Source organism: Drosophila nasuta, chromosome 4 (assembly GCF_023558535.2).
Source record: "Drosophila nasuta strain 15112-1781.00 chromosome 4, ASM2355853v1, whole genome shotgun sequence".
Classification (NCBI taxonomy): Eukaryota; Metazoa; Arthropoda; class Insecta; order Diptera; family Drosophilidae; genus Drosophila; species Drosophila nasuta.
The window spans coordinates 58,591-83,608 of record NC_083458.1 but is presented as its reverse complement, the minus strand read 5'-3'; the positions used below and the strand labels follow the sequence as shown (position 1 = coordinate 83,608).

General features: G+C 32.1%; 1 protein-coding gene across 8 annotated transcripts in view; it reads left to right on the top strand.

Annotated features, from left to right (window-relative positions):
* Positions 1 to 25,018, top strand: part of LOC132794952 (protein pangolin, isoforms A/H/I/S) — a 51,040-nt gene that overhangs the window by 1,321 nt on the left and 24,701 nt on the right. For 5 of the 8 annotated variants that reach the window (XR_009633393.1, XR_009633392.1, XM_060805286.1 and 2 more), the window contains exon 1: positions 21,381 to 23,767. Coding sequence is in view for 6 of the 8 variants with exons in the window: in XM_060805286.1 (XP_060661269.1) it covers positions 21,582 to 23,767 (2,186 nt within the window). In the remaining 2 variants the exon portion in view is untranslated. Of the gene's footprint in view, positions 1 to 477; positions 888 to 1,816; positions 1,866 to 4,188; positions 4,287 to 10,570; positions 10,683 to 15,157; positions 15,246 to 17,274; positions 17,356 to 17,434; positions 17,585 to 20,304; positions 20,569 to 21,380; positions 23,768 to 25,018 lie in introns of those variants that run through there. The other 3 variants (XM_060805288.1, XM_060805290.1, XM_060805285.1) reach the window with 2 other exon arrangements.

Below are 25,018 nucleotides of genomic sequence, written 5' to 3'. Positions count from 1 at the left end.
AAGAACTTCGAATAAAAAAACAATTCATTAAAATGTTAACTAGTTTTTAATCGAAAGCAATTTTAAAGCATTTTCTGTAAAAATGTTAATTAAAATGACGTTACCTACGTACATTCCTGAAGTTTTAAAAATTATAGTAGGTGATTTATTTTAAATGTTGAATATGTATTTGCATGTGTGTATACATATGAAACAAGAATAAAGGCGTTTTTAAATCTTTAGTAATAAAAGTGTTAGTAAGTTGTCTCAATATTTCAACCAATAAATAGCACGGAAATAGACGCTTTTTAGAAGAATGTGAACCGAAGAGCGATATAAATACAACGTAGCAATAGCTGCAATAATACTTGTCAGCAAAATATTTTGGTATAAAATATTTTTTTTTCACTAACTAAAAATTTGTTGAAATAAAGTTTCTAAATTTGTAAAATGATGAGATTGATCTGTAAATATTACGTTTTATTTCTGATCCTACAGTAACACGACGTGGCGAAAATTTACTCATGATGGATATTTGGCATCGATAAATACAGAAGTAAACAAATCCTTGGATAGCACATGTCTGGAGCGACATGGATAGAAAAACAATTTTACATAATATTCTACTGAGGTTATCCGAAGTGAATTTGTATTATGCATTTATCATAAGCAAGGCGTCAGCGATATTTAAATAATTTAGGTAACGGTCACCTATTTCTAAATAGCTGGGCAAGATTTGAATCATGCCACATACACATACACGACATGGATCATCTGGAGATGATTTAGGCAGCACCGATGAAGTCAAGATATTTAAGGATGAAGGCGACCGCGAAGATGAGAAAATATCATCCGAGAACCTTTTAGTCGAAGAAAAATCAAGTTTGATTGATCTAACTGAAAGTGAGGTAGGCCTTTAACAATTTGAATTACTTATTGTCTCATATATAATATATATTTATTTTATGAACGTTACTATAATATTTAATATGATTTTATTATGGTTTGTAATTAAATTTACCACCAACAAGCATAGGCTTGGCCGAAATGGAGGTAACCAGATACTTAAATAGTAAAAACCGTAATTCGCGGACGTAAAATAAAATAAGAATGAAAATTCGATATAAGAATGATATTTAGTGTTAAAACGGAAAATTAATAACTTGTTCTCACAAAGCCCAATATTCATATACTAGAGACTATAATTTATACACAAGACAGATTTCGGGATAAATTCATGATTCATAGAATATCTTAGGTAACGGATCAAAATATTATGAAAAGTCTTTAGGCATAACACCAACAAATTTAGAAAGTTAAATATAGATTTGCTTATTATTAGTATTTAATAAATAATGATAAATTTTTATTGACAATCGATTATATTATTATATATATTTTATATATTTATATATATTTTGTACTTATTCAAAAGTTTCATCACAGAAGTGAATAGTATTTAGGTGTAAAAGTATTAAATATAAATAAAATATTTGATTTAAACTATGACATGGAGCATTACTGCATTAAATATAATATATCACATAATCATGTATGAGTTCGTTTTAGTCGCACGTATAGCCGACTAAGACGTACCCGATTTGTAACTGTACCTTTGAAAAAGAGTCTTAAATCTATATAGGGAGACATACATACTAGTAATCGTAAGTAAGTATTGCACTCAAAAATAGTTTTACACAATAAGGTCGGTTAACCTGGAATATATTGAAAATAAATAAATACATATAGTTAAATAAATACTTGAATTATTTTGTATTAAATTTAAGTGTCTAGCTAATTTAATTTCGCTTAATATATAATCAAACTTTACATACAGGAAAAGGGCACCAAGACAGTTTCGAGGCCAGGCCACAGCCCCGTATTTAGTAAGTATATATCACAAAAATATATTTTTGTTTACTATTATTTATCATAAAGAATTTCATTAAATTACATTGACAATATATAATATATACAATGTATTTAATCATTTAAAATTTTTATTTCATTAAATTGGCTTTTAGGAATATTATTAGAAAATCTAAAATGTGACTTATTTTAACTCTTGTTCATATTGATATTAAAGAGGTCAACAATGAGGTATATTTCAAATAGTGAGGTATTATTCTTAGAATTAGTCCGTTAGCTTTAATTAACTCAAAAAAATAATATATAGAATTGTTGACTAAATTTAATTTGATCTTCTATAAAATTAATATTGATAAAGTTAATTTGGAGGCCGTAGAATTAGAGTATTATACCCATGTAAAAGTACTATCCCACAAATACAGAGTATCTTGAAGTTGGTTTGCACATAATCGATCTCACTCTCTATAGGCATATTCTTCAGTACCAACATGTGCCCAGACACAGCCACAGCCTTTCAGCCATAGTTGGTGTGGGTCGGATAAATAACCGGCTGCTGCCGCCGCTGTCGAGTTTTAACCTTAACATCCGTCGACGTCGCGTTGCGTTGCGTCGAGACTGTTCACATCGGCCGGCTTCCATGGTGCTAACAAGGTGATGCAGATCGCCTCGTCGACACGCTACTTACTTCATTTCTTGTTTTCTGTTTGCTACATTTTGCTTTCTTTTTCTTGTGTTCGTCAGCGGGGTGTACGTACCCGTACCCCGTACCCCGTACCCATGTATGTTTGTGTGCGCAAGCATGTTTTCATAAAAGAACGAGTAAATAAATAAAACGTATATAAACGGACACATGTATGCATATCCAGAATATGTGTTGGCATATATACGACTTGAACGTGAACGTCGTACACATGCATTTTAGATTTCCAAAAATATATACTCATACTTTAATACTACTTGTATATAAGTACAAGTTTATTCATTGAACACACAATGGACATTCACTCGTAAGTACAACAGAAGGGCTAGCAACCAAATTTGGTAATATTAGTTTTAAAAGATAGATGTAGAGGGCATTAAGTTTGTAAAACCGTCTTTTTAAAATCAACTTTACTTTGGTTAATTGTATTAATATTTTTTTTTCTCTTGTATTATAGGATTTTTGTAAGCAACATAGTCATAACATAATGGGCTTTTTAGTTGTTTGATACATAACATACATATATATGTACGTGAAAATATATTTCGTCATAGCATAAAACTCCATATTCCCCTTTTCCACAATCAGTATAATTTTTTAGGCACCAATTTAAGTATGATTGTAAAAATATATGTACATATGTACACATAAATGTGTTTTTTTTTGTGTATACATAATACACACTGCCATATACTTACATACGTACATATCTCCAAGTATTTCTACCTTAGTATTGGAGTCCTTGAAAATTAATGAGTTTTCGTAGAATTGGTTGGACTCGTTCGTCGTGCAGCTGATGTTGAAACTAAAAAGCTGTCGAAGCTAAAGGGCCTGACACCGATGTTGGATTGTTCTGCTGTTGTTTTTATATCAGTACAAAGTCAATTATAAAAAAAAATAGCAATAATACTTTTAATATTGGTTTAACTAACATAATGTGGATTAGATAGGCATTCGTAAAATTATTATGAATGATTGAAGTAACTCTTGCAATGGTCGATTTATCATGCTGCTCTCTTTAAATTGCTGCCTTTTTGTATTCCATATTTTTTGTTTTCATATGCACTACTTTTTGTCTTATATTAGCAAGGGTTATGCCTTAATTTACATAAAATCAGCACACTTTTAAAACGTAATTTTTTGCACATATATTACATTTAGGGTGCATTCTGTGTATGTAATTGATAACTATCAATACTCTTACAGAGTATTACATTTTAAAATCAAACAATTTCAAATGGATAAGTAGAATATGTGACCTAAATCCTGATTTTAAACCTTTTGTCTTTCTAATCTGATTATGATTTTATTAATAATTTTGTTAATAATAAAAAATAATACGCTTTTTAAAAACATTTAAAACGTATCAGGAAAATTACATAATGTAGCTTAAACTATTGCAATAAACCTATTGAAATCGCAGGCTGTGGACGAACACTATCGATAAGAACGTTGTTAGAAAATATCTTAGTCACAAATTTTAATTAAGAAATTTTTGAAGAAGTGTGAAAAACAAAATGATACCTAAAATATATTTTTATAGAGAAATCGAACATTAAGTACAAGAACATTATCATATTAAACTCATATATTTAAGGTTTGTGAAATTATTCATTTGTATTGTTACTATTTACTTTCAGATAAGCTTGAGCCCCATACTCATACCTTTAATATGGGATATTTGGTATCACCGTACTCATATGCTAATGGCGCACCTGGTGGATTGCCCGTAACTATGGTGAGTAATGTTTTTTAATTAATACAAATACATATTTTAGTAAGAGTAAACTATGGTAAAAGACAATCATATATACTACATTTAAAGTTACAGTAAGTGTTTTTATTAAACCATTAAAAATATTATATTCTTTAATAATGTAAAATTATTAGGCAAATAAGGGCATAAACAATTTTAAGTTCGTTGACCGCAATGAAAATGTCTTTATAATATTATAAATAATATATTCATCGCGGTCAATTTGTTTGATAAGTATTATGTGGGGTAAAAATTAACTAAAAACGATGTAAAATGATTATTATCATTTTTTTTTGCTAATGTAGTCTTTTTAACAAATTGATAAAAGGATGTCGGCATTTCCCAACCTTTTAATCCACTCCAAATCACCATTGGCAACTTTTTATATCGGCTACCCAAAAACATTTAAATTTGTTAGATTAGATAAGAATTGTGGAAGTTATTTAAGAATTACTTTTGTACAGTAAAAAAATGAGTATTGCAAACGGGTTATTTGCTGTAGCTGACAATATATACTCTATGGTATATTTTCAATGTAGTAATATATAAAATATACCCTGCGATATAGTTGAGTAATTTTGATGTTTATTAATCCAGAATATTTATAAAATATGGTTTTATTACAAATGGGTAGCGGGTATCTCAAAATCGAGCACTCTCAACTGTAGTCCTGTGTAACCTCAACAGAAGGCCTGCCGCATGTATGTACGTTAATGTTAATGTTATTTTCAATGTAAAGAGTCTCGGCACGGGAAAAATTCCGTCATGGAGTTACCCATATATTATTTGCCTATTGAAGTATATAGGAGCTTTTAGGGACAGACTGTATGGCTCACTTGACTCCAAATATACATAAATAATTCTTATTCCCGTAGGGTAAAAGGGTATTATATCTTTATGCATCCAACAAATATATCTAACTGACCCTATTCAGCGTCAGTAACCCAGACGATATCGCACACACCGTTGGTGTGTCCTTATGAAACACAATTTCTCAGAGCAATATTTTTTTCGAAAGCATCTGTAATTTATGCACGGAGATCAAGTTTGTTTTCGATTTTTTGACATATCCACTCTCGCAATATTTCTGGTATTTATTCGGTATATTTATATTCTTGCAAAATTTTGCTTTCATTGAAAATGACTGTAGCTTTCTTATTAGACGGACAGACGGACATGGCTAGATCGTCTCGGCTGTTGACGCTGATCAAGAATATATACACTTTATAGGGTCGGAGATGCCTCCTTCTACCTGTTACATAATACATTTCCTGTCGGCACAAAGTTATAATACCCTTCTACCCTATGGGTAGCGGGTATAAAAAGGCCGTTTTCACATTGTTTGCTGTTATTGAAAATGAATAACGAATATCTCACGTTCGAACTGTAATATTCTTACTTGGTTGGTGAACAAAAGATACATTTCCAAAGTGTAAAAACTGAAATATTAGATTCGAGCAATAAACGGATACGTTGACACCACTAGTGCCAATTTAATTTTGTTTTGTTGCTTTTTACCCAATGTTTGGGAAAAATTATTTGATTAGTCTAAGTTGTTAAGCCCAAGAATTGAAGGTTAGGCAGGCGAATTTTTCCATTATAGTACGGATGTTTCCCTAACGGCATTTTTCTTTCAATTTACTTCGTATTAGTTGTCCCAAACATAAGTCGCATAAAGAAGCTGAGGTCAGGGGACCATTGCGGGCAATGATAACAAAGAAAGATTAAGTACAATAACATCAGCAAACATCCTAAGCCATTACGGCAACAACATATGGTATGGTATATGGTATGGCATCAACAGGTTCTAGTCACTTCCGGCACCGTTAGTTCAAGCTAATGTTGTAAAAATATATTTCCTTAATATATTCCAAGTATTTTATTACCTGGCTCTTTATAATTTACGTCTTCGACAATTCAGTACATTCAAATATTTTTATATATGTGTCCTAATATGAGAATGAAAGATTAATAAGTAAACCGAATTTCTATCCTTTAAATTGATTTATTTTTTGTAAAAGATGAAAGAAAAGCTGGACAAAAATTTAAATCTTGAAAACTTAAATTTTTTGTGAAATTTATTTGAAAAGCTGGATAAAAATTTCAAAATTCACAATCCGTTAAAATTGAGTACTTGTGTATAAGAAAATAAATAAGATTTTAAATCTCATTAAGCAACGCAGTTCCTTATAGTGCTCTGATTCATTCTGTGTTGTAGTTGGACTTTATTTGCTTTTGCTATTTCTGAAATCGTTTGGTGTTCTTTGTGGTAGTACTTTCAAGCTTCAGCTTGTACACATACAAACTATCTGCCGCTTCTTGGTATAACGTCACACAAAACACATGTGCATATAGAGATTCTCTTTTACTTTGTCTCTTTCTGGCTAACGTATAAAAACAATACCAATCTATGAACTCTCATACACTCAGGCGCAAACACACATACATAGAGACACCTGAATTCTGGCCCATTTATGTACGTATATATTGTATGCACTCATATACACATATGTATGTATCAAAGCATTCGTACTATTCGTCTGAGTATCCGACGAGCTCAGGAAGCAATCTAAAAAAAAAGCAGTGCTTCCAACCCCAGCTACATGTCATACTCCCAGTGATAGCAGCCTCAGCCAACAACCACCCCCCAAAGTACCGACGTCCTGGGTTCTGGCGTTTCTTATAATGAGAGAGACATAGAACAACCCCCAAATTTTCCGCTGCATTTATTTTTTTTAAACAATGGCGTCCAATTTCATTTATACAGAATCATTTAAGTAAAATGTTTTTCCGTCTAAGCTTCGTTTTTTTTTAATTAATTTTTACTCCACCAAAAAAAGAGGTTCAAACAAAACTCTTTCTCTAGATTAATAATATATAAAAACTCATTGATAATTGCTACGCCTATTAGATCTTTCAACTATAAAAGGAACCTGTTGAAAACAATTTCAGATGCTTCTAACAGAAAAAAACCAAATAGATATCATTGTGCCAATTCAAAGTAAAAAAGGATAGATAGAAATCTATCGACTCCGATATATACTGAAACGTTAATGATACAAACTTTGTTTTTATTTAGAAAAAGATGCATTCTTGACCTTTTGCGAAGTATAACACGAGAAAAGAGAGCATATTTCTGATCAGCGTCAATATATGATATAGGCACGTCTGTCTTCAGCTTTCAGTCTGAACATCTATAACATAACAGCAGATTAAATTAGTTTTAGATTTTTACTATGCCCTAAGATTTCTAAAAACTTAGTAGCGATCAGATAAATATTGTATAAGATATTTCTTAAGTACTGGAATGCATGTGGATGAATCACGATCGATAATTTTAAAAAATATAAAGCGTCTGAGCATTTTTCGTGAAAAGAAATAACATTAATTAATATGGGTAGTCGCAATATTATATGTATAATATATGAAATTTAAAATAAAAAAAATATATATATAATATAATATGTGCTTGGGATATTGTCGCCATAAAAATTTCTTGCTTGTTTGCTAATCGATTAAGATTCAACACAAGTTGCAGGCTCTAGTTAAAGTGTTGCAAAAATGATTGAATACTTGAATTCGATTAAATTATAAATGCACTGGAACGTTAGCTACAGTCGTGTGTGCGTGATTTGAGATACTCGCTACCCAATTCTGATAAAAAAAACAATGCGAAATCGGTAATTCCGCTCAAATATTCACAATATATGTTTACCAAAAAAAAAGTTAAATAAAAAAAATTAGTGAAAACAAAATATTAGAATATATCAATATATATATATATATATTTTTTTTATTTAACTTTTTTTTGGTAAACATATATTGTGAATACTTTGTGTATCGATATATTACATATACATAAAACGTATTCATGAAATAATTTTAGCGTAAAAATTTGTTAACTTGGAAATGAATAGATATTATGTTGGTAGCAAAATTCGAGTTTTAATACTATTATATATAATTGTTACGTCTGACAGGACAGAAAGGGTGGTGGTCAAATTCGAGGACTACCTTCATTTGATTATTACATACTCGAGTACTGTCAATTTTAAGATCTTAGACTTTAATATTATAGCACTTTTATTTGGTTATTCCCAGCCATAAATAAAACCGTATTAAACTCATACAAGTGTTTAGTAATCTGGTAGACTCCTTTGGTTTGCTTATGGCATTAATTAAATATTAAAAACATATTTACATATAAATATTGTTTCCAATGTTTAATCATACCCGCTACCCATAGGGTAGAAGAATATCATAACTTTGTGCCGACAGGAAATGTATGTAACAGGTAGAAGGAGGCATCTCCGACCCTGTAAAGTATATATATTCTTGATCAGTGTCAACAGCCGAGACGATCTAGCCATGTCCGTCTGTCCGTATGAAACACTGGATCTCAGAGACTGTAAGATTTAGAGCAATAATTTTTTTCGACAGATTTGTTATGTTTGCACGCAGATCAAGTTTGTTTCAAATTTTTGCCACGCCCACTTCCGCGCCCGCAAATCAGCAAAATTCGAATAACAAGCGTAATTTTAAAGCTATAACAATAATAACTATAAAATTGTCGAAGTTATTACAGAAACACTTTTGTATGGGCAAAAACGTCTACTTACAAATAGTATATTGGGCCGACTATGGTATATTTTGAATGTGGTACTACATCGATATGCCAGGCACGCTCGACTGTAGCTTTCTTACTTGCTTTTTATACCCGCTACCTATAGGGTAGAAGGGTATTATAACTTTGTGCCGACAGGAAATGTATGTAACAGGTAGAAGGTGGCATATATTCGTGATCAGAGTCAACAGCTGGGACGATCTAGCCATGTCCGTCTGTGTGTCTGTCCGTATGAACACCTAAAACTCAGAGACTTCCGCCCCCGCAAATCAAAAAAATCGAATAAGAAGCGTAATTTTAAAGCTAGAGCGAATTTTGGTACATACAATAATAACTATAGTAGTTACGATTCCTAAAAATTTGGTTGCGATCAGATAAAAATTGTCGAAGTTATTAAAGAAATACTTTTGTATGGCAAAACGCCTACTTACTAGGGGTCTTAGTTGCTTTGGCCGACAATCTGGTATATTGTGCCGTCTATGGTATATTTTGAATGCGGTACTATATCAATATACCACATATGCCCTTTGGTATATTTTTAGTATTTTTGCAGTATACTTTGTATATTTTGAGAATAATACCGCAAAATATATTCCTTTTATTCAAAATGGTTAGCGGGTATCTCACAGTCGAGTACACTCGACTGTAGCTTTCTTACTTGTTTAATATCATCAACGATATTAAATTAGAACTTAATACAGGGTACAAGGAAACATTCTTCAAATATAATTGATCTATGGGTAAAACAACAACATACGTTAGTCGATTATTCTGTTTGTCTATGAAGTGATGATTTTTATTGTGGTAAGCGTGGTGAGTTTAGTAGACCAAGCAAACGCTGAGGGGAAAGGAAGAGAGCAGCGTTGGCGGCACTTTTTATATTCGTTAAGCGGCGGCAACATCAAAGACATATTTTCAGTTTCGCTGACTCGTCGTTTGCTTTGTATTCGACGTTGCTGCTGCCATTTCTGTTGCTTGATATTATTATTATGGTTGTTGTTTCTGTCGTTTGCATGTTGTTGTTTTATTCATCAAGTCCCAAGTACCTCGTAACAATATAGGTGATGATATGAAACACACATATGCACACAGCGCTGTATTTATGAAGATAGATAACTACATTCACAACACACATTTGTAAACTTATCGAAACATTTCGACAAAAATACCTTAGGTGACATTTGTTTACAAATGATTTATTCAATTCAAATATGTAGATATGTAAAGTACATCTTCTTTCTAATACTGAAGTGTTACACAGAATGTCTTATTTTGTAAGCACATTTTTTTGGAAAACAATTTAAAAACCCTTATATAAAACTTGATAAATATCACATGTATGTATTTTCTTCGCTATTAAAAGGTTGAATTTGTAAGATATCGTTATTGATTAAGTATATTTGTATTTACAAGTTATTATTGCTTTAAATATGCAATTCCTTCGATTACTCCAATATTCATACTGCATACATACATTGGAGTATTTGTAGAAAAGATGGCAAAAATGAATAATATTAATTATATTTATATTATGTTGTTTAAATGTAGTACAACTCGCTTTTATACGTACTTTATACTAACAGAAAACAGTTACTTAATTCACAATATGTTACAATTAGATATATCAACTTTATATTTGCAGGCAAATAAAATTGGTTTACCGCCTTTCTTTTGCCATAATGGTGACCCACTAGCAACACCGCCGCCTGCACATTGTGGAATACCTCCTTATCAATTAGATCCAAAAGCTATAGGTGAGTTAAATGACCCTTTTAATATATATGTAATAAACACAATGAATCAATGACGAGGTATATATAAATGCTTATGTATGTATATATGTATATATACACCTGCGAAATTAAAAATAGCACTGTTATATAAAACTATTTCGATCAAAGAATTTTCACCATACAAAAAAAGATTCTTAACATAACATTCCAATTTTACTTTTATTGCATTCAAAATTAGATGAATTGCATATAAAAAATTAGTTTAGGAAAATTTATTACAAGAACCTTTACATATATGTAAGTTATACTAATAAACGGTAAAAATAACAAATGGAACAATTTAAATTTTGCAGATGCATATACATATACATATGTATATTTTGTCATACATAAGTGCATTTCGCAAAGGTGCCGATTGACCCTGTGGTATCGGGAATATAAACATAAATTTTTAAATATATATTCAAAATCATTACATATAATATAAATAATTAATATTTATATAATATAAATAAATATTCAGGAAATATTTTAAGTCCCAAATTGTGATCTTGAATCTAGGATACTATATTAAGTCAGCATTTTTACATTTATTCAGAAGGATTGACTTTTTCACCCGCAAAGCTAAAGGCTAAATGCAAACAAATTATGAAATAATAATTGTGCATGATACGATTTTTATGTGTGAGTGTGTATGCCCGATTATGGCATCCTTTCATTCATTCTGCCAAATTTCCCTCATTGTGTGTATTTGATTGTCGTATTTTTATTCCTAGGGGTTGCGGTGGTTGGCCGTTTAAGGGCCTGTTAATGGTAATAGTCGGTTGCTTAATGGGAACCAGCGGCGTAAATAAAAGGCATACACTTAAGAGCTGCTGACGGATTACACGGCATCATAATCTATAACAATGCTAGCATTCTAATAATTGAATAACACAATAGAATCTCAGATAACTGCTTTATCTTTTGACGACCGGCCATTCATGAATCATACATGTTTTTTTAGATGCTGCAAAATGGTAGGAAGGTATTTTGGTATTTGTTTTGATAGTCAAGTTGTCTAAATTATGTTTTAAATTAATTGCAAGAAGAAGAAAAATTAAATGAATTTTACGGTAGATAGATATTATAACTTGTGTCAACAGAAAATAAATTTAATAGATAGAGGCAGGCATTTCCAAGGGGCATTATTATGATTCGTAATTTTCTACTTTATTGCCAATGATTGATTAATTACACAATGAAAAGTCTCCGCTCACTCAAATCGAAACAAGTAGGAAAGCTACCGACTTAAAAAAAACAGAGCGATTTTATGCTTTAAATATTGCAAATTAGTACACAAAAAAAAAAACGTATATATATCACATATCAAATACAACATTACTTGTTTTCCCTAATTCTATCTATTCACATAATAATAATTATCAAAAGCTATCAACAGTTTATGCGTAAGAGCTGAATAACTACTTCAGTTTAAATAGTAAACATCTTTGTTGTAATAATTAACTTCTCTATATTGGAAAATAAATGTATTTTGGCATATTATATTTCCGCTGCTGCAATAAAAACGCCTAATTGCTGAGCTATTAGTATTTTGAAAAGGGGCGTATTTTCTTTCTACACACTCGATTACAAGGTTGCAACCGTGTCGTGCGTGTTTTTCTGTTGTACTATACTTAAAACGAATAATCGGGTATAGGCTGTAGCAGCGGGTTGTCATCAACCCTCGTGACCCTAAGCAACCCAGGATCGAAATTGAGATCGCAATCGTCATCAGCATCATCATCATGGGCATCGGCACATGCCTCTTTCAGATGCTCGTAATGATATGCGCAGCTTAAGTACGTTCAATACTCTAAAATGGATGCATTGACAAAAGAACAAAAGGAGATTGCGACAGAGAAAGAGGACAGACCGGTTTTCCTCGCTTTAAAGCAAATAAGCTTTAATAAGATATTTTTACAATAGACAGGGTTGACACTTTTGGCAATCGCATACAACGGAATCATAACGAATATTTAATACTCTTCCACAATTAATACAATTGAATATTTAATCAATAGACTTTTACTTATCAGTTTACAGCATAATAATTCTTCTAGAATTATTTATATATTATACCAATCATTAGAAAAATATTCAAGTATATAAGAATGTTTTATTCAAATTTAACTAAAATATTTTTATTATATATCTTCCACAATTAATACAATTGAATATTTAATCAATAGACTTTTACTTATCAGTTTACAGCATAATAATTCTTCTAGAATGTTTTATTCAAATTTAACTAAAATATTTATTATATATCTTCCACAATTAATACAATTGAATATTTAATCAATAGACTTTTACTTATCAGTTTACAGCATAATAATTCTTCTAGAATTATTTATATATTATACCAATCATTAGAAAAATATTTAAGTGTATAATAATGTTTTATTCAAATATAACTAAAATATTTATTGTTGCATGCTTGCAAATAACTGTCTACTCAATAGTCCTAAAAAAACTAAACCAAATTTGTTGTTTAAGCTGTGAAGCAAATTTTGGATAAAGGGTAGCGACAGTAGACATAAAATGAAAGATATCCGTATCACTAATTTGGCCAAACGCATTCAACTCGAAATCTAAAAAAAAGCCCCTAATGAATAAAAACATGTTGCACAACCACATAATAATGACATCCTTTTTTACCGTCGCTAGATCCCTTTTTCCTTTTCCTTTTCGACCACACCACCACCCTCGGCTTTCAATGCCACGTTGGCCCGCGGCTGATTGCTTTAGCAGGGACGGTCGTGGCCATAGCCCCTTTTTAATTTTTTGCTACGTGCATCTCTTCTTTTTTTGGATAAAACATTGGCTTAGTGTAATACAACTTCAAAATGACAACATCACTGAGAAATTCATTGTTACTGTAGACCACCAAAATTGTCAGAGATGCTGACTATTATGGAGGAACAACAAGTTTTCAATTAAACTCTATTATGACATGTCAAGACAAATTGAAAATTCTTAAGTAATTATTTATACAAACAATTTTTACAGAATCAATGATAATGGCACGTTTATTTCAATAATGTTATGAGCATTGTACGCAAATGTTTGTATTAATTAAAAAATATATATTATAATACATATGGGTAATTCTCTTAGATATGTCACGTGCGACCATCTTTACAGTGACAAAAAAAAAAAACAACCTGAAAAAATTTTAAAAATAAGAAAAGGATACTCTTATTGCTCTAGATTAGTACTTTAATTAGAGCTAAGAATAGTTTTGGAATTATCTTTCTGTTTTGTTTTCTGTTCTGATAATTGCAAACCCAAAAAATTAACGAATTTATATATTTTATCATAAAACAGAACAAGTTTCTAAAATCAATCTTAGCTCTAAAAACAGTGCTAATCCAAGGCTTTAAGAATAACCTTCACTAATTTTTAAAATTATTTTAGTTTATGTTTTTTTTTTTTTGTAATTGTAAAGATGGTCGCACGCGACATTTACCAGAGAATTACCCATATGTATTATTCTTAAAAGCCACGTTTAATTGACTTTTGTTTTATTCGTCAGGTATTTTTCATTCAATTAAGTAAGCTCATATCTTTTATACATACATATATATATAACTTGAAGTACGAGTTATTCCATTCATTATACCCGCTACCCATAGGGTAGAAGGGTATTATAACTTTGTGCCGGCAGGAAATGTATGTAACAGGTAGAAGGAGGCATCTCCGACCCCATAAAGTTTATATATTCTTGATCAGCGTCAACAGCCGAGACGATATAGCCATGTCCGTCTGTCCGTCTGTCCGTCCGTCCGTATGAAACACTGGATCTCAGAGACTATAAGAGATAGAGCTATTTTTTTCGACAGCATTTGTTATGTTTGCACGCATATCAAGTTTGTTTCAAATTTTTGCCACGCCCACTTCCGCCCCCGCAAATCAAAAAAATCGAATAACAAGAATTTTGGTATATATAATAATAACTATAGTAGTTATGATTCCTGAAAATTTGGTTGCGATCAGATACAAATTGTGGAAGATATTAAAGAAATACTTTTGTATGGCAAAAACGCCTACTTACTAGGGGTCTTAGTTGCTTTGGCCGACAATCTGGTACATTGTGCCGTCTATGGTATATTTTAAATGGTGTACTATATCGATATACCAAACATATCATTTGGTATATTTTTAGTATTTTCGGTATATTTTGAAAATGATACCGCAATATTTTGCCTTTATTAAAAGTGGGTAGCGGGTATCTCACAGTCGAGTACACTCGACTGTAACTTTCTTACTTGTTTTTTAATGATAAGCCATGATAAGATAGAATTTAGTTTTCGATTTTTACAACCGCGGGAGTAGAAAAAAATATATAGCTGGTTTGACAAACAAACGGAAAGATAAAGAATATATATAAATAATTTTTGTATATTATACTTGTAACTTGAATTTTTTAAATTATATGTGATATATATTTTCAGGTCTTGCTCGTCCTGCTTTATATCCATTTACTACGGGCCAATACCCATATCCGATGTTAAGTCCAGACATGTCTCAAGTTGCTTCTTGGTAAGTTTATAAACCCACAATATTCTTTTCGTAAGCCAACTATTCTTCCCGAATGTTATGATTTAATAATTTGTACATAAATGTTTGGTTTAAAGAACTGTTTATTACTACAAACATTTTGTAAAATGATTAATATATAAAAGAAACAAAAGTCCTTAATATTTCTTATTTCGTCAAACGCTATATATGTTTCAATTTTTTCCTCAATATGCTTGATATTAATACCTGCTAAGCACAGAGAAGAGTATGTTGTGCCTACAGAAAATATATGTAAGAGACAGAAAAGTCATCTCCGTATGAGGATCAGCAGCAGACACCTAAACACTTTTTTAAGCTAGAGTACATATTTTTTGGTGACAATCTAGATTATATTTTGCTCTTCGGTATATTTTGAATGTATCATACTATATCGATATACAAATGTTACGTATTTTTGCGTACATTTGCTATATTTCTGGAATAAGATCGCTCTATTTTCTTCAATTGAAAATGTGTATTTCGCGTTTAATTATGAACACTAGGAGCAGAGGTAATTTAGCGAGATAAAAGGGTATTTTAACTGTGTGTTCGGGAAATATATGTAACAAACAGACATATATATTCTTAATCAGCGTCAACAGCCGAGACGCCATAGGCATAACCGTTTATCTGTATGTCCGTATGAGACATAATTTGGACAGCATCTGTTATTTTTGCACGCAAATAAAGTTTCATAAAATGTACATATTTAAGAAATAGTTTTATATGTCAAAAACATCAATCGAGGCTATTTGTTTTGACTGACAATCTAGAATAAATTGAATTTAGCACTGAATTAATTTATTAAAAATAACATTCGGTATATTTGAGAAATTTTTAATTTATTAAATTTTAAGAATAATACCGCACTGTTTTGCTTTTATGAAAAATGTAGTCGAGCATACTCGACTGTAGATTTCTTGTTTGCATTTGTTTTGCTATGCGCCTTAAAAAATATATAATATAATGATATTTAAATACCTTCCCATTAAAAATACGAAGTGAACAATTTTATGTTATATAAAAAGAGTTTCTTCCGAGCCCATAAAGTACTCGTATATATATTCCTGATCAGCATTACGAGGGCAGTCCGATAAGTACTTAGCCTCACCGCCCGATGGCGTCACTATCGCAAGATAAATGTACTATCGTGTAGTACATTCTCGTAGGCGGCTACTGTCGAAATATTTCAGCCGAATCGGACTCGTAGTTTTGTTTTGACTGCGTGTGCGGACGTGTCCGCGGATTTTAGAAAAATGAAGAAAAAGCAATATCGGTCTATGATCCGATTCTTGTTTTTGGAAGGGAAATCGCGCAGCGAAATCAAAAAGCGCTTGTATGCTGTGTACGGTGACTCTTCTCCTTCTACTCTTCTCCGTCTAAAATTAACGCGTTTCAACATAGTCGCACGTTGGTTTTTCATGAGCCACGCCCTGGTGCCCCGAAAACGGCTGCCACGGAGGATAACGTGACAAAAATCCACGATCTCGTATTGAAGATGAGACAGTAGGCATCTCAAAAGACCGCGTGGGTCATATCCTGCATACAATTTTGGGCATGAGAAAGCTGTCGGCGCGATGGGTGCCGCGTCGTTTGTTCACTCCGGACAACAAATGCAACTGTGAGACTACTTCAGAGCAGTGGCCAAATTGGTCGAATTGGTTGGTAAAAACATTTTTAACATTATTTGTATTCATATTGTCGAGGACACAAGCAGTTTTTTGTGACTGGAAAGAAAGATTTGGTGCGAATTTGTTTTTTTATATTTTTGTCAAATATTTAATAAGATTCAAATAAAATGCCACGTAGTTGCTACCAAATGAAGAAAAAAAGAGATAATAATAATTTCATATGCTGTACATATTAAAATCTTTTGCTAATCGCTTGTTATTTTTTCCTCTCACGAACTTTTACTTAGTGTGGTATTTTTTTTTTTTGTTTATATAAGTATATAATATTTGGTTTATTATTTTATACAATTTCTGACTTATTTTCAAACATTTATTTTCAGGCACACGCCGTCAGTGTACACAGCTTCTAGTTTTAGATCCCCTTATCCCTCTTCGTTGCCAATAAATACAACGCTATCGAGGTGACAATGCAATTAACTAAAATTAAATCTAAATAGTATATTTGCTGAATATCTAAGTTATAAATAATTATAATTACAGCGATTTCCCATTTCGGTTCTCACCAAGCCTTTTGCCCTCTGTTCATGCGACTCCTCACCACGTTTTAAATTCACATCAATCAATTGTAACTTCTAGTTCGAAACAGGAAGGCAGTATACAAGATAGTACAACGAACAACCGATTTTCAAGGTAAGAACAAATTATATATATGTATATATTAAATAAATTATCATGATTGTCGGTTTGCTACATATATATATTCATATTTTCAAACTGATGACGTGTTGCACGTAAACGGATTAAATAAAATTGTAATACTTTGAAAGGATATTTGACAAATTTACTAAACTAAAAAGTTTGGAAAACTCAAAATTTAATATGTATGAGTGTCTTCAAAATCAAAACAATATTTAATATTCAGCTATTGAACATTATTACAAATTTCTTAAGATACTGAGATCCATAATCTCATACTTTCACACTCGGTCATTAACACGACCATAATACTTGCGCAGTGGTTCATTAAGTGGGGACTTCTCGGACGCCATATTTAATTTACCCCGCTCCGCAACCCACTTGAACCGCAACCCCCATACATACTTACGCATACACAAAATCTCGCACATGCCTAGTCAAACAAATATACATACATACATCACCTCACATACATATGTGCATTCACATATATTAAACATTCCCATTGGCCCTTTCAAAAACTATGCGTCTGCGCATTGGATTTCATCCCCTAACATGAATAGCATTGCCCCTTAATTTTAAAGCGATTTCACAAAAACGATGGGTACTTGCGCATCTCACAACACTTAAATATGTTTGAACTATTTATTATATCAGGGACAAATCAGGCTAAGAACTACCGTCAATTATGACAATTCTCTTTAATTTTAAAGAAAGATCGAATTTGGTTTAGAATTTAGGTACGCCTTCTTCCGCCTTCGCTAACAAATTAATATTAAGGCAAACGTAGTTTTAGAGTAAGGGTGCTTAAATTTAGTTATAATTATGCTCGTAATAATACATTAATATTAATTAAACAATTTGATATATAAGCACTTACATTCGATCGGAGGGTCCGATAGGCAATGATTAAATAAATTCAGTAAATAAATATTACTAAAATCTATGCCTTTGATATATTATATACAAATGGTATACATATTAAGTAATTTCTAATAGTTCAACATCGTTTTATTTTTATTATTAGTAAAGTAACCTCAATAATATCATATTTTCATATTGTGAATGAATGTGTCTGGTGATTTCGCGAGCTTATACTATTTATTAAGTATCATTTAGCAGTAAATATTAAATTGATTTGACCGTTAATCACTTACAGAACGCATGACCCAATGCTAGCAAGATGAAATTTATACTTAAGATTTTTTGTGTTGTTATTTAAATTTTAGTTTATTATTATTATTTATTATGTATTTGGAATTCCCAAATTTTAAGTCGCCCCAGTCTCAGTGTCACGAAATGTTAATTACTCAGATTAAAATTCTACAATATGCCGTCAATGCAGCAGAAAAATTGCACATGTCCTTGAAGTCAGCGATAGTAATAACCCAATGGTACCATGGTCGCTATGTGATCATATGGATTCGAAATCAATCTATTAGATATATTTTTTTCTTGAGTTACTAAGTGAGGCATTTTTGCAATATACGGCATTATGGTGCAATTTAAATATATTTATATAAAAATGTGCTGTTAGATAACAAACTTGTATTTTAAATTTGCCCTTCAATAGTACTGTGATAAGATTTGTTTTGGGAATCTTGTTCAATGGCTGTAAATGGTTCGAAGTTGCTCCCTAATAGTTGAATTAATTTAATGTAATTTTTAGAGACTAAATTAAATTTATCTACAATTTTGTTGACAACAATATGCAGCTGCACAGACCTATTTGTTAAGATGTTAGATCATCTTTGAAATTGTTTCATCGTAATAAAAATTATAAACACCAAATGGATCAGGCTGGTATATTTTCAATATATTTATGGGATCAAGCTAATTAACGAGTTTTGCTTCAGATCATCTGCCGAAATTTAATTTTAAACAAGCCAAAAAACTCATGTCATGCAAATGAAATACAAACATACATATTAAAATCAAATGTTATGTATTTTTTTGGTCGTTGACCAACATAGTATTTTTATGACAAACATAAATTAAATTGCCAACACTTGGAAGCAAATTTAGTTACCCATTATATTAGATGAATTTGCTCAGAACGTTTACAAAAAGATCCCACTATTTCAATTTCTTTACATAGATGGCGCCATTGTTGCACAACAGTTGCCGAACAGTTTATAGCACTGAACGATATGTTGATAGTTGAAAAATCAGGGTGCCTTTTTGGTTATTCCCTTAATAATAATTTAATTTTTTTTAGATTTTGCACTTTTTAATGTTGCCCAAATATTTGTTATATACTTATATCTACCGCACACATAATTATTGATTTACGATTACTGATATATGTTATATAAGGTTTATTCATTTTTTATTTAAGTGTTGCGATAAAAGTCGTTCGGGTTGTATAATAACTTGGTTCCTGCCATAACAAGAAATCAATGTCAATTAATCTGATCACCAACAACTAATTTATCCATAATATCTATATTTTAACAAAAGCATAGAAAATTGGTAACTGGGTAGTTGGTACAAGTTATAATTGAACTTTCTGCTACTCCAAGTAAAAAAAATCATTTATTCTCAGAGTAGAGAAATTAAAAATGCGCTTACGCTCTCGACACGCAAGTTTTCTCTCTCATTTTAGACGCACGCCGGTTTTTTTTTGCATTCTCAGAGAGAACCATATTGAGCAGAGAGAGAGAGAGACAGCGAAGAGTAGCGTAGGAATTATCGTGGCCAGACAACCACTGAAAATGGTTAACTTTGAAGCTACGAAAGTCGGAAGTAATTCGTCAAATTGTTGAGCCAGGCTGCGTATATCCTTGTTAGAGAATCAAATATTTCAATAAAATATCGAAAACTCGGCCGAAATGCAATAAGTTTTAAATAAAATGCGATATGCAACAATTAGCCATTTCATTAGCCGTCAACCCCCGTCAACCGCCAAGCACTGCGAGAAGCTTTTCATCGCGAAACACACAATCTAAACAACTTTTCTTTTGCTATCAATGAAATTGGTACAAGTGTAATATATTTAATAATGTGTTTGCCTATAAAAAATGTGTGTTTTTGTTTTGTGAATAATAATAGAAATTTAAATAACAATAAAAATGTAAAAAAAATGTATATATGTATGTTTAGGTTTAGGTATATCTGTATTTAAGGAATGTATATTTGTGTATATATAGTATGTTTATATACATGTTTGCGCACATATTACATATGCATATGCATAAAGGTAATATTTTGGTGTACTATACTATATACATACACAAATTTCCATTATTCTAAAATCATATTTTCAAAGCAATTGTGACAAAGGCAGGAGGCAAATATCTGGATAACATTAAACTAAAACGACTAGCATAACAGCATATGAGAGAGAGAGAATTTCAGACATACGGAGAGAATAATACTTCATGTGATTAACATACATGGTGAGAGCCTGCAACACCAAGTGCAAAAAAAAAGTTGTATGGTGCAGGTCAAGAATGAAAGAGAAAGTTTAAATTCTATTTACACATAAAAATGTTAGCTTTTCAAAAAGCATTTGTTCGATTTTGAACACTTATTTCATAAACAAGTATTCCTTGAAAAAAAAAATATCTCCAAATAACTTCTCCAAACTCCATGTAGGCAAGAATTTTTATTTAATATTCAAGTAAGACCATGCACTGAAAACTAGAATATATATAGAATTTTGGGTTACTTTCTGTTTTTGGTGGTTATATAGGAACATACATATATGCAAACATACTGTAAAAGAATTATTATATAATAATGAAATAATTAGATATAAATAAAACTACCATTTTCTTAAAATTTACAGTTAACAGTTAAAATTTAGAGCTCAAAGCGGTCAAATAAATTGAATTTAGTGTTTCTTGAACTTATGTATTGTGCGTATAGGTAAACTGTAAGAAACTGTAAACAGTGAAATAACCTGTTAAACTGCAAGTCACGCGAAAATTCCTTTCGAAGTAGTTAATAAACATATTAAATATTAGCCTACATAAACACTGTAGCTGTTATGGATAAGGACTGCATTAATGATCCTGCAAAATTACATTCCCTTGATTATACGGAACTGATTTCAAAACAAAATATAAATATTAGAACTGAAAATAAGATTCCAGAAGAGGTTTTGATTGAATCTGGTTCCCAATCCCCATCAGTTTCACAACAACAAAAGCAGAGTCAAACAGTCACTAGCGAATCGGATAATCACTGCAATGAATCAGAGAATGAATGCGTTAAAAATGCAAATTCGATTATTATGGAGCACATATTCAATAATCCATTGATTAATAATGCAACAAGTTTGACATTGAAGTCTGAAAATATATTACGTCAACAACAGTATCGTGAATTATTTCAGCAGTGGTCGAAACTGGACGTGGACCTGACACGTGGGCAATCCTCGTGGAATCACAATCGTGATACATTATTGACTCGTATTTACAGCAATAATTGCTCTTCACAACATCAAAATCTATTGGCAACTCAGTTGATGTATGCACAATTTCTGCAGCAACCGCAACAACAACGCCATGAAGTGATGGGAAGAGATCTTAGGTTTCATTTGTTTGAGTTCCCTGGATTGGAAAAAACGTCAATAGAAACTGAATCGTCGTCATCATCGTCGAAAATTACGCAGGACAACAACAACAACTTTAGAACTCTTAGTGATATTGCTGCTGACGATAGCTTTCAAAGTGATCGAAAAGAAGAGAACATTAATCATATCCTCGATGATCAGAGAGAAAAGTATTCGAAAAGTCCAATAGGAAAACAAACGTTCATTGACTCCAGGAGTAACTTTTTTCGGGAGCAAAAGAATATCCTTTTTGATATTAAGAAGGGCTTGGAAAAGTGGGCATTGCTTTGCAAAAAATTTCAATTAAATCTAAGCGCGTCCCGACAAGCATTTAGATCCCCGTACGATGCTAACGATCATGACGTTGACGATGAACAACGAAAATTACAAGATTCAAGCACAGCACTTGAACTTACTGTCCAAATGCAATTAAAGAGTAATCGGAAAAAAATTGATAATATGATATTGCAAGTGCGAAGGCTTTATCAGCAGTGGAGCAGCGCAGAACTTTACTATATACGAAGCTTGCAACGTCTTGGACTTTCACCAGATATTGAAAATGGTTCCTGCTATGTAGATCGAGCAAACCCACGTCAGCTTACACATGACACGATGGCACTAGCAGCAATTGCTCTATCTGCTGAATGTGATAGACGGGAAGTGAAGCACGAAAATTTTTGGAATCCGTCGGCATCCCACACGCAAGATCCCGATATACATTCACGCAGCTTGCACGACATTGAAAATATCATACTGGCACAAGCCGCAACGGTGCTCAATCAAAAAACCTCTTGCAATGATCAAGGTGAAAATACTGATAGTAATAGCGATGAAGAGGCGACGCCTCTGTGTATTTGGCATCCTAGCTCTATATCTGATCAACGCTCAGAACCAATTCAACTTGGCTGCAGTACTGCTGCGGAAATTGTGTTGGAATTCGCATCAAAATCTCGATTGCAGAATACCATGATAAGTGAAACAAATGCTCCTGTTCAAAATCCAAAAGATGGCATGACAAAGAATTGTCCGGTTTTAAACTTATCGCCAATAACTGCTCATGCACTTAAACCAGAAAACATTGTTCCTTGTATTAACGATCCCAGTTACTTGGTGGACATTCAATTCCCTCCAACGCCATCGACGCCACCGACCAGTAGTAACAGTAGTTGCTCAACGGGTCCGCTTGGTGCATCTTCTACTTCAAACAACAGTGGATATCATAATCGCCGGAAATCGCGATTTGCGCGTCGCATTGATATACCTGCAACATTATTACCAAATATCAGCGCAACGAATAATAAGAAGGTATTTCAAGACGTGGTCGTTTCAATTGCCAATCTGCCGGTGTGTTCAAAAACTTCAGCCGCTACTCGAACAAGCATCGCCACTTCCTCCTCAACAGTAGCAACTGTATCTACATTTCAAGACCGCACGCTTTCTAATGTGTTAAAGACTCAATATAACTCCTTGACGACGGCTAATGAGAGTAAAATTACAAATGGAAATACTCCAGCTGGAATTTGTACTACTAAAGCCGGTGCTCCTAGCAATAATTGTGAAGGTATCACTGTATTTGACGTCCCTTACGATTTGAGCATTGGAAGCCGTCTACAAAAAATGTAATTAAAAAGTAAAATAAAAGTTTTATGTTTGGGGTACCGAAGCTAAAGCATTATTTTTAACCGCAACCTATAGTTCTTTTTCATCCGCTCAAACAAAACAAAAGTTAGAAAGCCACAGTCGAGTTTGCTCGATTGTGAGATACCCGCTACCCAACTTCAAACAATAAAATATTGAAATATACCAAAAGCTATATTTCGATATTGCAAATATAATTTCAAATTATACCAAACACCAAATTAAGAACTGACAGCAACAGCCGACTTTTTGACATATCAAATTATTTCTTAAATACCTTATAAGACTTTTATCTGATCGCAACAAATCATTAAAACTAACTATGTTTATTATTGGGTTAACAATCTTGTATAAAACTTTCGAATTACGTTTTCTTTTCGATATTTTTGTGCAGTTTACGGGGGCAAGGGTGGTGATCGTGGCAAAAATATGAATCTACAAATTGCATCTGCGTGCAACAATAACAACTCCTATACAATAAAATCAATCAGCTTTTATTCCGCTTGCGTTAAATAATGCCACTTATTTGATTGAGATTGAGTTAAGGTCAGCGACCAGATTTTCTAATCTGAATTTAATGTGGTATATCGATATAGTAACACATTCAAAATGTACCATAGACGACACAATATACCAGATTGAAAGCCAAAGCAACTAAGACCTCTAGTAAGTAGGCATTTTGCCCATCCAAAAGTATTTCTTTAATAACTTCCACAATTTTTATCTGATCGCAACCAAATTTTCAGAAATTAATAATAAACTACTATAGTTGTTATTGTATATACCAATTCGCAGCTATAGCTTTAAAATTACGCTTGTTATTCGATTTTTTTGATTTGAAACAAACTTGATCTGCGTGCAAACATAATAAATCCTGTCGAAAATAAATTGTAGCTCTATCTCTTATAGTCTCTGAGATCCAGTGTTTCATACGCACGGACGGACAGACGGACATGGCTAGATCGTCTCGGCTGTTGACGCTGTTCAATAATATATATACTTTATAGGGTCGGAGATGCCTCCTTCTACCTGATACATAAATTTCGTGCCGGCACAAAGTTATAATACCCTTCTACCCTATGGGTAGCGGGTATAATGAACGCCTTTGGATCGAAAACGATAAAAGTGGAATTGCTGTCAGCGGAATCAATTCCGCTAGCGATTTCTGTGGCCTCCTAATCTATGAGTAGCGAATATATAAGGTGATTTGCATATTACCACCTTGGGCTTTG